Below are 13,996 nucleotides of genomic sequence, written 5' to 3'. Positions count from 1 at the left end.
AACCAGCCAGCAGTCGATTAATAATCTGCATCTTATTCTGCTCTGATGGCTCAGTGAAATAACAGCCCGCATGTCAATGATTGAAACTGCACCCTTTAATTTATCAGCCTCTTATTTGAAACGCTGTGTGTGTTAATGGAGAGAGATTTTCATTCCTGTTGTGGCTTTTCATTATGACATGTATGATGCAAATTGATAGCTGATTAGACGGGATTTATTTTTTCCTATCAACAGTGGTTAAAGTGAGATTTTGCAGGTGTGGGGAGCCTAAAAACATAAGAAAAAGAAATACTTAGAAATAAGCAACATAACATCTTGTTTTGTGAGGTTGTGATCAGCTGACCTGTGTTGGTACTCAGATATTTATTGCTCATTGTGGATGTAGCCAACTGAACTTAACAAGACACATTAAAATGTTTAACAAGCTGTATGTGTAATTTTCCAAACCCTATATGCTAAAAGGGTAGAAGTTGATGTAACCTATCATTGACCATGAACACCATATGTGCTCTATGTCAGCCCAACTTACCAGTTTAGCCTTCACTAAACCGTATCACACTGCTTAGTGTGGTACACAAACCTAGTTTACTTCAATTTCTTTTGTGAGATTGTTCATAGAAACACATCATAAAAAAAATAAAATAAAATAAAAAAAAAGGGGGCAGGGATAGCTCAGTAGGTAGAGTGGTGGCCCCATGATCGGAAGGTCGGGGGCTCGACTCCACTGCTACTGGCAACCCTGAGGTACCCCTGAGCAAGGTACCGTCCCTACACACTGCTCCCCGGGCGCTGCGTTGGTGGCTGCCCACTGCTTCACTGGGTGAATGGGTTAAATGCAGAGGAACTATTTCCCTATGGGGACTAACACGCACACTTTATTTATCAGGCACACATAATGTATAGATCTAATATCTGATTTAAAGAATCAGAAGAATTTTAAATGAATTATAACGGTAAAGTTTAAAAATGTCCTGTTTAACAGCTGAGCAGTGCTTACCTTTGAGAATAATCTCACATTTCCTCTTCTGTCTCTCATCTTTTTATCTCTTAATGTCACAAACTAATGTCTCTCTCTCTCAGTAACATGGCATTACATTACATTAGTTCCCAAACACATTTGTAGCTAACTGCTCAGAAACGGTTTGTGTTTTTGGTGATATTTGTTGAGCTGTTTGAAAAGTTGCATTCGAAATTATTACTTCAAGTTACTGTTCATGCTTGCTCCTCTTCTGTGTTACTGTAGATACTGAAGTACAGCAACCATGAGTTTACATCTACATCATGAATACACCAAAGGGATAAGAAGAAAAACAACAGCCACGGCATGTTTTTATTTTCTTATCAGTGAGCACTGGAAGCAACGTCAGGCTGCAGTACATGAAAAATGTATTGACAGTAATATGCATTAACCTGCCTATCAAATGTCATTGCTTATTATCTAATAGTACTGGAAGTAATTGTGTCAAAAGTCATCATCTGCCAAACAGTGATTGTTGTCATTTGCCAAAAGAATTCATTTTTCTGTGTTTAAACTGTCTAAAAGGACTTATTATAAGTCATCTAGAAAGAACATGTCACAAATGTAAAGTCTGCAATCATTATGTTGACTAAGTGAATTTCATATATTATTTATTTTATTCAGAAAAAAAGATTAAATATCTCTTTTTCAAGAGACGTGGCCAAAAGGGGAGTAGAAATTGGAACAAAGGGGCAAGATTCATTGTAATGTAGACCACAGAGGAGGTACAACAGGTCATTTTTAAAATTTTTGGTATAACCCCCTCATAACCCCTTCATGTTGACTACAGCTTAGCCCCCAAATATTAACAAGAATATTGCACATAAAAAACCCACAAACAGACATTAGCAATCGCTTTTTGGCAGATGATCACCTTTTCTTCTGCCCTCTGAAGCATTTTAGCACCCTTTAGCTTGTTGTTTTGATTCCCCTGTCTGTAGCTGTACTGTTTTGGTCTTATTTGCTAAAAGGAAAAAAACTAAAAAACTATATATCCTACAAGCACAGCTAAAGCTAGGCCAAACAGGGCTATCAATACAGTATGTCGCTGGTGAACACAGTGAAACATTTAGCAGTTAAAGAGAAAGGTTGAAATGAGAGTATTAAATTTTCCCTAAAACTCCAAGTACTGATGATGCCTAATTTATACCAGAAGTTACAAATGTGTAACTGCTGTAGCTGACACAACAACACATTATTTTATGAAGGTAAACATGTGAGGCTGTAGGTGTGAGAGCTTGCAGAATAAGATGTGACAATGTGTATGCGTGAGATTTTCAATCACATTACCTGTTTCCCTCTCAGCATGGACATCTTCTCATAGGCTATTATAAAACCTGAATTTCTTTTGCACCCAGAGGAGTCTCCTCCTCAGTATTATCAAAATATTATCAAAAATTCAAATGACACTCATTACTGGCTTCATTTTTCACAACTGCATGCAATGTCATTCATTTATAAAGTTGTTGCTTGGAATGTGATTTTTTTTCCGATTACAATCAAGCTGTTCAAGTTTGTTTTCAGAGCGGCCAAACATCCTGATAACAGCCTATGACAGAAAGTAAAGGACAAGAAAATAAGGGTAGTTGTTTTGCATCTAAATGAATACACCAAAGTGAATCTAATACATCCAACTGAATGATGTGATGACAACCTCATGAAAACATACTCTGCTGCAGAATGACCAGCCTGTATCATCACAACCTCTGTCTCATAATACAGACATACAGATGTTCTCGCGATCTTCCCATGGATGAACAAGGACATATGCCATCTCTAGTGAAATACTGCCCTCCAGTGGAATCAAACTTTCAGATAAACATCAACCAGGACCTTTCTATTACGCAACAAAAAATAAATAAAAATAAATAATGACTGAGTTTGATTATATTGATACTGGCAGGTGTAGTACATTTTTAATAAAGTTGAGAGAAAACTCATGAGAACTTGAAAAGAAGGCAAGCTCCCAAAACTACCATGATCTGAATGACTGATAACTTACACAAACTTAGTGGAAAAGACATCATCAAGCCTTCCATCTCAACACTGGAGACCAGTCCCATGAGAACCTTTTGGACATCACCAGATTTCAGGTATGGGCAGATGTTCTTCCACATTTTTAAATGTATTTCACTTAAACACAACTCCTTTAACGAGCACAACCTAAAATTTCAATACTTGGTCTTCTGTAAGTACTTGAACATAGACTTGTGTAATTTGTCCAAACCAAAATAAATACTTTCCGCTCCTTCATTACCATTGCTTAAATGACATGAGCAAGGCCTCTTGGGCTCTACAAACAGATAAAAGTGTTGCTGTAATGAGCAGCTTTAGGTGTACCTGGGTGAATATCAATGTAGGCTCCCTCCAAAACTGTACTAAGATTGAGGAGAAAATCACACTGCTACTCAGACTCATTTGGTCATCACTTTCATTTTTTTTTTCAATGCTATATTAGTCCTCCAAAAGTGGTTAAAGTGTACGTGTCTCTATAAAAACCTCTCAGAAGCATATACTGTTTCTCCTCTGTCACGTTCATGTTCTGATATTGTCTCTCTCGCTGCTTTAGATCCATCTTCTTGTGTTTGCAATACAGTACACGTGTTAGCTTTCCACTCTTGGTGAGTTAATCTGAAAACAAACTAGATAAACTCACACAACACACAACATCAAAGACAAATGACACTGGTGAAAGATCATTTTTGAGGAGAGGTGACTTTAAAGTATCTGGACCCAGTGTATTTATTTTCCCTTCCACTACACAGCTGGGTCCAGTCAGGTGTAGTCTGTGGTGTTCCGGCTATGATGTAGTGTATGATATATATGCACACATATATATTTAAAACCCGATGTGCTCTTTTTACCCTCTAAAATTTGGTGTGGAGTTTACCCTGTGGAGTTTCAGATCAATAGTCACACTTTCAACATCTGTCTGTTTTCAATTTTTTGAATCATGCACATTCACCATACACACTGTTCCTGTTTTGTTTCTTCTCGCAGACCTCTCATAAAAATTGATGTAGCTGCTGTGACATTACCCACTGGTGTTTAACCCTTTATCGAAAGCCTCAAGTGTAATATGTTGGTTATTGGCCACTTGTTTTTTGTTTTTTGTAAGAACTACTAGAAATTTAAAAATTCTGAAAAATTCTTGTGTAGACTGTAAAAGTAACTGTGCACATGCAAACACTCTCAAAAGGCATCAACGCTACAAAAATAGTGAAGAGTTCCAGTTGATGTGACTGATAGTAGCTGGCTTCTAGTCATGGTTAAAAAAAGATGGATTCGAAAGGTGAAGCCAAAGTAGAAGTGCCTGAAACCTGCATTGTTTCAGGCACTAGGAGGCAATAGCTGAGAATGAAAAATAATAACTATCATCCTGAGAACCAATGAAAAAGGCATCTTTCATTGTAACTGATTTTGTGATTTCCTGCCTGTTTGGAGGCTACCCAAACACATGAGATATCATTGGTAAGGCCAGGATGTCCTCTACTGAGTACAATAGGACTTTTTAGGGTAGCTCAAGTAAGAAGATACAGACCAAAAACAAATGTCCATTACAGAGGACATTCATGAATAGGATAGGTCTCAGGAGGCTATGGAAAAGGCTGACTGCCAGGACCTCAGCAGGGATGAGAACAGAGGATAATTCATAGTCACTGGTACCAACTTGTGACTTACAAGTGAGTGATCCCTGAGCATGTACTTAGATCCATCCCTTGTAGTCACATCTGGTTCCAAAAGGATGACGAGGATGAAAATATTCATTTTACCAATCAGTGGGTGATGTTACTGTAGCTAAGTCAATCTGCTCATTATGGCTTTGTTTCACACGGAACCTTAAGGACACACATAAATATGATATATACATTCAAATATTAAATATTAGTTTAAAAGAAAACTCTATAAGGCACCTTTAACTCGTAGTACTAGTTTGAAATTTTGTGTTAAAATTAGCTTTAAAAATACATTTTGAAGGCAACAGTAGAGAGCTTCCTTTGGTTGAACCTGTTACAGTGCAAAAGTGTATTAGAGCAGAAAATAAATAAAAAGGAAGGAAGAGAGAGAGAAAGGGAAAGAAGAACTGACTCACAACAAAAGTCCTGGCCCAACTTGAAATGAGGACGTAGCAATTATGTGGTCGTCGCCTAGGTCGCTCTGGTGTTTCCTCAGTATAAGCGGTCATAAAAATAAAAGGATTTTAGGTGAAGAACATCAGGAAGTTCTTTCTCAGTGATGCTGACAATCCTAAAATTTGTGAAATCCTTTGAAGTAAATCAGTAAAGTTGAAGAAAGAAAAAATAACAGAAAACAGTGAAACAATCAAAGTCATCACTGACATTACAAAGCGACGTACACCAAATCAGAACAGGACATGTTAGATGGGGCCAGGACACACCATGCTGGGTCATGCTGCTCTGGGAGATTTATTTAGTGATTTTTCCTTTTTTTTTTTGTTCTTTTTTTTGTTTATTATGTTGTTCACTTGCGCTGTCAGGAGTGTAGTAAATGGGACAGTCAAGCAGCAAGAGTCACAGTTCATCATCATCATCATCATCATTATCATCATCATCACTATCACCACCATTATTATCATTCTCCTAATGGTATCATAATAATAATTTCATCATCATCATCATTATTGAACTTTTTCCTCAAGCTAGAAAATAATTTACATCACATTGTTTTTACTGACTTTTGAGACCACAAACATTCCAGCAACACACTCTAGGAATAAGGGTGGGTAACAATCAGAAAAGCATGACTTTTTGCATAGTATTAAATGAACAAAGACATTGAGTTCTTTATTTACAATTATTGTATAGATAAAAAAAAATATCATAAAAACAAGATGAACACTTAAATCACTTACCCATAAATGGCTATATGCCAAAAAAGTTATTTGTTGGCATTTCTCTTTTTCTTTGTTCCACAAACTGCATGCTGCTAAATACAGTACATCGAGGCAGGTGAGAGTATATTGCAAAAAGTATCATTGTTATCATCATCATCGTTATCATTATCAGTGTCATCGTCAAAGTTATTATTGGTTCCTACAGCACGTGTTATGATTGGGATGTAATCACGGTGTTTTCTGACAGGAGCAGTGATTGATCACATACAGCCAAACGGCTGCATCGGCAGTATGACTCATTGTGGTGCATGATGGTAGATGTAGTCAGGAGGAGCTCCTGTGTCCACACCAGTGGAGTTCCTGTCCTCGATGGACTCATCGCTGTATTTACAAAGATTATTTTTTAAACTCAGTTTCTTTGCATCCCCTTAAAGCTGAATGTCCTCCCGGATGTAAAAGTGGTTTGAGAATGTTGGCTCAAGTCTTTTTTTTAATATTATTATTATTATTATTGAAAATGCTATTGTTTTGTATTTGTTTTGTTTATTGTTTTACAGTTTTTACAGAGAAACAAATAAATTGTCAAGTTAAAACAATGGAAAGAAAACAAAAGAAATCAACAGCTTTCGAGCAAAATATTAGAACCCAAACTGGGTTTTTTTCTTTCTCCAACTTAAATAAGACAGATTTTTTTATTCAGATGGTCCATGTTACGTTTTCAACACGCCTGAGCTGACTGGTAAAGCTTGTGCACCCTCTCCAGATGGACAGATTGGCTGGGAAATGACAGAGGAGGAGGATATAAAAAAGAAGAGAGATAGAACTTGTTGGATAAATGATTGTATATACTTTACTAGCTTATAGAATTTTTGTTTTTAGAAAAATCTGGAGGTTTTTTTTCTTTTCAAGTTGCATAATGAGCCTATCACGTCATGCTTGCCAGTGATTTCGATTAGTAATAGAAATACAATAGTACAGGCTAGTTAAGTGGCCTTGTCCTTCGGAGTGCAATAAGACTGGGTAAATGTGCCTTCTGTATGTAACATCTGTCTGGTAATGTCTGATTGGTCAAAGCACAATAAATAGTTTACAACTAGTGAGTACAGTTGAGATGCTAGAGTACTGTATATTCTGTGACGGCAGGAAGACAAGCTTGGTTAAAACACACAAAAGCACATCTAGAATTACACCACAGAAGTTTTCATTCATAACCAGATAGTGCAGAAAATCTTTTTTCTCTCATATATATATATATATATATATAGAAAAAGAGTCAAAGCAACATTCCATTTTTGTTCTCATTTCTTCTTTTTTTTTTTTCAGTTTTTCTGTTTTCTTAGATGTTAAAAATGTCTGCAGCTTTGTGTGGCTGCATGTGTCTCTGCTAGAGGAAAAGAAACTCCTTTAATCAAAAATAAACCAATAGGTTAAATAAAAAATAGACACAACGCAAAAAATATTCCATGTTTTCAACCGAAACGTTTTGATTTCCGAGCGGTACAGAGAAGCCAAATATAACTGCAAATTTCTAATATGACTCAGCTGCAGCCTTTTGATGGTCATAGATTTGTTTTTTTTTTTTGTTTTTTAAACCTCAAGTCCTTTGAAGAAGCAGGTTTATCTAGAAGAGTTCGCTATAAAGGTCCTGATATCAGCCTTTGACTCGAGCCCTGACCCCAGGCCAGTGCTGAAGCACAGAGAAAAATAAGACATAATCTTAACAAAAGAGAAGAAGCAGTGGATAAAAAGAATAAAATATCCCCCTCTGTCACAAAAAGGAGGCCTCTGTTTAGAAAAAAACCAAAGGCAAGCCACTCCAACTTCATCCCAACAATCATATAGAGTAATACTAAGATTCCACAATTACTATGTATCCCATTATATTTTGGTTTCTTTTTGTTGTTAAACCTCTAAAAATATCTACATTATTTGACAAGACAGCAGGCAAATTCCAGCACAGGGTTTTTCAGTAATAACACACCGAAACAGCTCTGGTCCATCTGAGCTTCGACTTCGCCTTCCTCCTTCTAGAAACCAGGAAGTTTATCTCTACGAGGTTGTAAACAAATTACATTCTCTTTAAGACATAAATAAGTCAAAGGTATTGGAGCCATTGAAGCAGGAACAAGGCAACATGCCAACAAACAAAGATAAACTCTCTCTAAATATATTTATATGTATTTAAATTTATAGAATATATCCCATAAATGCTATCATCATTATTATTATTTTGCATTCCTCTTTACGGACAGGTGCAAAACTGTTGTGCAAGTTGAGCCCTACCACCTCGATACACATTTCCGTTTATGGATGAAATAAATTTGTACAGTTGGGTACATGTTCATGCCACACAGAAGAGGGGACTTTGCAGGCCAGAAACTCAGAGATGCTGTCTTTAAAATCGCAGTCCACAGTGAGGCCTAGCCCATCAGAACCAAAGAACTCCAATAAAATTAAAAGCCTTTTAAATAAAACCTGGGTAATGTACATTCATGCAGGAGCAACAATAATAAGAACAATAATAATCAGAATCAGAATTAGAATAATAACAATATTTTTCAATTTAATTTAAACTATTATCAGTATTAACAATGTTTTTCGTTGAGGAGAGGAAGAGTGAGCAGAGTTTAAAGTCTGTCCTCTTGTGTGATTTTTACTCCACAGCAGTCTCCCTCCTCATCGTCCTCCTCCCAGTGCCGCTAAAGACACCATTCGTACATATGCGCAGTCAGACCCATGCTTATACAGTACATGCTAACCAGTACAAGTGTATTGTCGTACACACCACCGTGACTGCCGCTGTACTCATACAACCACAAAAGCAGGATGGCTGTGTAGGTTTTGTGGCTTTGTTGCGCTTTTTTGATTGTATGCTAGTTTGTTTTTTCTTTTCACCTTGACATATTACTTAGATTTTCTCTGCTTTGAAAGGAGCAGAGCGCTTCAAGGGCTCTAGGCTAAGGGAAAATGGTGGACATTTTCCCCCCAGGACTGTGTTGCCGGTAGGTAGCGGTTTGGGGGAGCTCGAAGTTGAGAATTGGGTGAAAATTTGGGGGTGAAGACTTGTATGGTTACAGTTAAAGGTCTGGAGGAATTGGAGGAGGTGTCCCGACAATGTGAGGAAACAACATTAGAGGTTAGAGCTGAGTTTAGGATCAGGGTTAGAGGCTTGTCTCCAAGCTGTGCAGAGGACTGGCAGGGCTGGAGGACGCAGCTGATTTACTGGTATCGATAGTGAGATTAATGCCACTGTCAATAGCGTTGTTGTTCTTGTTAGGGGACGAGGGCTGGCTTGAGTACTTCATCCTTCTACGAGCAGAATCATCGTCCGTGTCATCAATAAGGGGGATGTTGGGCGTGGAGTCTTCTATCCTAAACTCAGGGTGTGTCATGAAGTTGTGGATGGATGTTCTGGAGTCTGGTTTTTCCAGGCCTTCATACAGGGAGCTACGGAATGCATTCACAACTCGGATCTGACATGGAAAGGGACAAAACAAAACAAAAAAACAAGAAGAAAAATGGTAAGAGGTGATGCCGGAGACAATATCAAAGGGTTGGAGGTACCCTCGAGATGAAAGAAAAGGCGGGGGGGTGGGAGGGTTTGAAGAGAAAAGGGGCATAGAAGGAGGGATCCTCTCATTTGAGGATAAAGAGTTAAAGAAGGAGCAGAAGGTGGAGGAACAGCAAGGGAGAAGGCGACTGCAGCCTGTGTTCTGCTTTCACAAGATGACTACAGTCACAAGTCATTCAATTTTGGCGTGCACTAAGGAAAACTGTGAGGAACACAATCATAAAAAAACACAACAAAATCATACATTTCAAGAAAAACAAATACCAAAGCAACACGAATGCTCGTTGTAAGTATACGCTTTAGTCCAATGTGCTGTATACCTAGAAACAAGCCACGTTAATAAATGGAATGCTTACAGAAAATTTAAAGGAGAATATCACATGCAAGTTTGTAGAAATCTGGTGGACGAGGTCAGTAAGAAGGAAGGAGGTTAGATCTGAGAGATCCAATCAAGTGGTTTAAAAACTTCTGAAGATACCAGAACACTGTCTGGGACAATATCCACACAGACTCTGAGTGGGACACACAAACACACGAGTATAGCACACGGTGGGTATGGCATGGTCTCAAACAGGGCAATGGACAGTCAAGCCTGCATGAGGTTGGCTCAACACAAGCATCGCAGTGTAAAAACTCACAACAAAACAATAAAACCAAAAGCAAAACAGTGGCATTGAGACAACGAGCAAACACAGCAGGTTAAAATGTGACAAACACAGAAAATGAACAGGAGCTAAACACAAACTACATGCAACATGACAACAGGACAGTGAGGGAGTGGTGAACACCGGCACACAGAGTACAGACACTAAACACATGGAAGTGAATAATGAAAATAAGAGTTTTACTGTCAGACGTCTGACGGTCAAAGCATGTTCCTGAGTCCATGCACGTCGACGTAAACACTCAAGTATAAGGTCCAAACAACTATGTGACAATTTATTGAGACTAAAAAGTAGCACAGTAGTCACAGACTATGGCAAATTGCTGTTTTCATAAACCCTGTGTGCATCTTCAATTTATTTTGTAAAAACATCCTACTAACGTTTTACAAGAAACTAAATCATGACAAAAATGTGAGGTATTTGGAAAAAACTGCATCAGAATTGTTGCTGGGTTTTAATTGATAATTGGCTTTACATTTACATTATTAACTCAATTCTCGTTTAAAGTAGCTGAAACTAAAGAAATGAAAATAAATTGCTGTTGAATGTAGCAACATATCAATGCTTTTATGTAGTTTGTGTTTCCAGTTAATAAAACGTTTAATTAAACATAAGAAACCTGTTTTCTCATTCTTCACAGGAGCAGTGAATACACTAAATGGACAAAAATACTGGGACAGGAAACCCATGCCTGTGAAGCTCCCGCTGCACAGTTTTTATGCTGATGTTAATCCGAGAGGAGTTTTGGAGCCCTGCAGTTACTGACTCAGCAGAGACTTGATAACCTTTACACATTATGCGCCTTCATTTGTCACCAGGCATGGCAATCTGCTGCCTGGAGTCCCAGGCCAGCAGGGGACCCCAAGGTCTGATCAACCTCAAACTACAGCAATGGTAATATGCAAGGTTTGCAATGCCAGTAGTTGAGACCTGACTTCCCTAAGGGGTCCTGCCCACCTTTACTCACTCCCATCGCAAGTGGCACACATCAGTCTGTTTAAACAAGCCAAATGTTAGGAAACCTTTTAGGAGTGAAAATAGACAGAAGAAGAAGAGGGGAAAAAGCAGGACAGTGGGGAATGAAGCAAACAATAATGGCTAATAAATATATTGCTCACTAGCTACAGTAAATGCTACTAGTCTAGCCTTAAATGTAGGGGAGAGACAGTCAAAATCATGAAGCTTCCACTAACATGAAGTTATTTCTTCTCTTTACTTAGATGTTTAACATTAGCTAACTTAGCTAGCAGAGCAGCATAGTTAGGACACTGGCAATGGGCCTGTTTGCATAGCTAGCATGTTAAAGCAACACAGAAGCTAGCTACAGTATTAACAGTTTTTAACTTAGTCTTGGGCATTGTTGTCAAAATAAACATGGTTTCTGCCATAAGTAATGTTTTACTGTCATTTTATCGGACTATTGTTTGTGGCGGTGGAGTCAAATTATTTAAAACAAAGTGGCAGTAAATGCTGTTGGCGGGTCCTTCTGTGAATTTTTGTCTGGGGCCCCAAAAGAACAACAACCTTGTTCTGTAACTTTATGGTGAAAACAATCGAATTCAGTAATTACGAAATGTGGCCCAATACTTTTGTCCATGTAGTGTATTTGAAATTTAAACTCTGCCACAAACCTTAAGACTACAATATTCCTTCTAATTTTAAGATATTAGATTTATAAAGCTTTGAGAATAGTGCATATTATATGGCAAACATTCTGGTAGTGCTGCAGTAACTGTGGTGGAGTAGGTGTAAGGAGAGAAATGAAAATTAATAATAAACAGAAGCCTGTCTGGATGATTGCATGTGACAGGATGTCTGACAAGTAACACTGATGGGGTGTCAAAAAAGGGTGGGGGCTGATTTTACTTTGCTGCAGAGGATCTATGTCTGTAACTATGGTAACATGACAGTCAACTACACCAACAGTATGAAGCAACAAGACGGGATGAATTATTGGTACACTACTGCCTTATAGTGAGTACCCTGGCCCCGATTCCAGTTCGCACAACCTTCACATGGGATTTAATTTGATTTTCAATAACAGGTTGTTGTCAGTGAGGATATGTGTGTCCATGTGTGCAAAAGAGAGTGAGAGAGACAGAAAGATGAAGGTGGGCAAATCATTAAATAACACAGACGCTTTTGACTAAAATACACACTCGCCTCAAAGTTTGCAATGTGGCAGTCAAATGTGAAAATATTTTAAGCCAAATATACCGCTGCTACCTGAATATTTTCTTGTCACTGCTGGTGATTCAGCTCAAAGGACATGTAGGAGGTAAAATTAGTTTTATGCCAAGCCAATGTGATTTGCCACAACAGCGTCACACTCCCAGGTAAAAAAAACAAACAAAAACAAAGTTAACACTGCAACTTATACTTGAATGTTCACCCAGTGACTTGGTGATTTGATTGGAATTAGTTCACATTAATGTCTATAAAGACATAAAAATGTGAGGTTTGGATGAGGGGATGATGGATGGAAGATGAGCAGAGGGAGACAAACTCACAACCTGAAATGTCACGCCGTGGGTATCACCCTTAGTCCTGCGCTCCTAGCACTCTGAGGAAACAAACACACATTCACCAATGAGAAGACAGTACACCCAACCATGGGACGAGATATCAAGATGAATTTGAAATCCAGCGTGAACAAGAAAAAGACAGAAGAAATAGAGAAAATGAAAACGCAAATAGCAAGAACGAAAGACAAAAAAAAAAAACTTCAGAAATGCCAACCTCAAGATGGAGACTGTTGTTGTAAATTAAAAACAAATAAATCAATAAACTACAAAAAATAACTTTCTGCTCATGACAGGATGGCACCCCTGAAGCAAAGAGAGTGGAGAAGCAGACTGACAGAGTTCTGACTCACGGCCAGTAGTGGGAGGAGCAGTAGCAGCAGTAGTGCTTGTAGGAGAGGAAAGGGCATTGGACAAGGACACGTGACTAGGACTAGAAACATTGGTTACATCCTGGGTCTGGCTGGTGGTGGATGATTGGCGTCTCAGAGCCCCTGCCCCCTGAAAGGAGGTGCCACTCTTGAAGGTGTTGACTACTTCAATCTGTAGGAGAGCGGGACAGGAGAGGACAAATGGCTGCTCAGAGTGACACAGACCAAATGGTAACACAGGTTGATTGGTAGGGTGACTGGTGGTAGAGGGAGTATCTCAGTCATGACATGATGGAGGGCAGCTAAAAGTCAGGGTGTGGTGTCCCCACAGCAAAAACACTGAATCTGATCTAAAGAGCTGGTTCACCCAAATTACATGTGAGCTATAATGGTGGCCATGCAAATACTCTGGGTTCCCTTCAGATTTGTTGCGTGATGCTGATACAGAGCAACATTAAAAACATTTTATTAAAATTCAGGAGCTAATATTTATCTCTGGAAAAGAAACACAAATCATTTTCGTGTAAAATTTAAGAGAAGTAAGCGTGAGCAGTCTACAGTAGAAGAACTTTCTACAAAGCAAACATTTCATGTTCGTTCTGATAGTGTTTCTTTTTTACCCAGAGTAACACTGATGTTGTTTGCATTATTGTTCTACTTTATTAGCACCACAGAACAAACTTGTATTCAGTACCTAAAATATGATATTACAAAACCTTGGGAAATTACAACTTTCTGCATGGCCAGATAGCATAAGAGGAAGATTGCCAAAAGCTTTGTTTTCCTTTAATTTGGGTGATCCCACCCTTTGACTTACTATCTGATGTAAACAAATTAAATTCACAGATGCAGCCATTCACATCATGCAGTGCATGTTGTTTTGTGACATCTTCACTGAAAAAGAAAGTTAAGATTTAGTTCAAATTGGGTTTCGTTTTTCTTTCTTTTGTTTAAATTCCTGACCAATGCATATACAGTTGTGATTAGAAGTTTA

General features: G+C 38.3%; 1 protein-coding gene across 13 annotated transcripts in view; it reads right to left on the bottom strand.

Moving 5' to 3' along the window:
- Positions 1-5,797: 5,797 nt before the first annotated feature.
- The window catches only part of atp2b2 (ATPase plasma membrane Ca2+ transporting 2), a 126,265-nt gene continuing 118,066 nt past the window's right edge, over positions 5,798-13,996 (bottom strand). For 10 of the 13 annotated variants that reach the window (XM_086292608.1, XM_086292610.1, XM_086292607.1 and 7 more), the window contains one exon: positions 5,798-9,346. In XM_086292608.1, coding sequence (XP_086148734.1) covers positions 9,035-9,346 — 312 coding nt within the window. In that variant the 3' untranslated portion in view covers positions 5,798-9,034. The other 3 variants (XM_086292616.1, XM_086292619.1, XM_086292613.1) reach the window with 3 other exon arrangements.

The sequence above is a fragment of the Aulonocara sp. 'chitande type north' Nkhata Bay genome, linkage group LG5 (genome assembly GCF_057382095.1).
Source record: "Aulonocara sp. 'chitande type north' Nkhata Bay isolate Kocher_YH1m ecotype deep benthic linkage group LG5, A_spYH_male_GT1.1, whole genome shotgun sequence".
Classification (NCBI taxonomy): domain Eukaryota; kingdom Metazoa; phylum Chordata; class Actinopteri; order Cichliformes; family Cichlidae; genus Aulonocara; species Aulonocara sp. 'chitande type north' Nkhata Bay.
The sequence above is the reverse complement of the archived record's forward strand: the minus strand, read 5'-3'. Positions and strand labels throughout refer to the sequence as shown.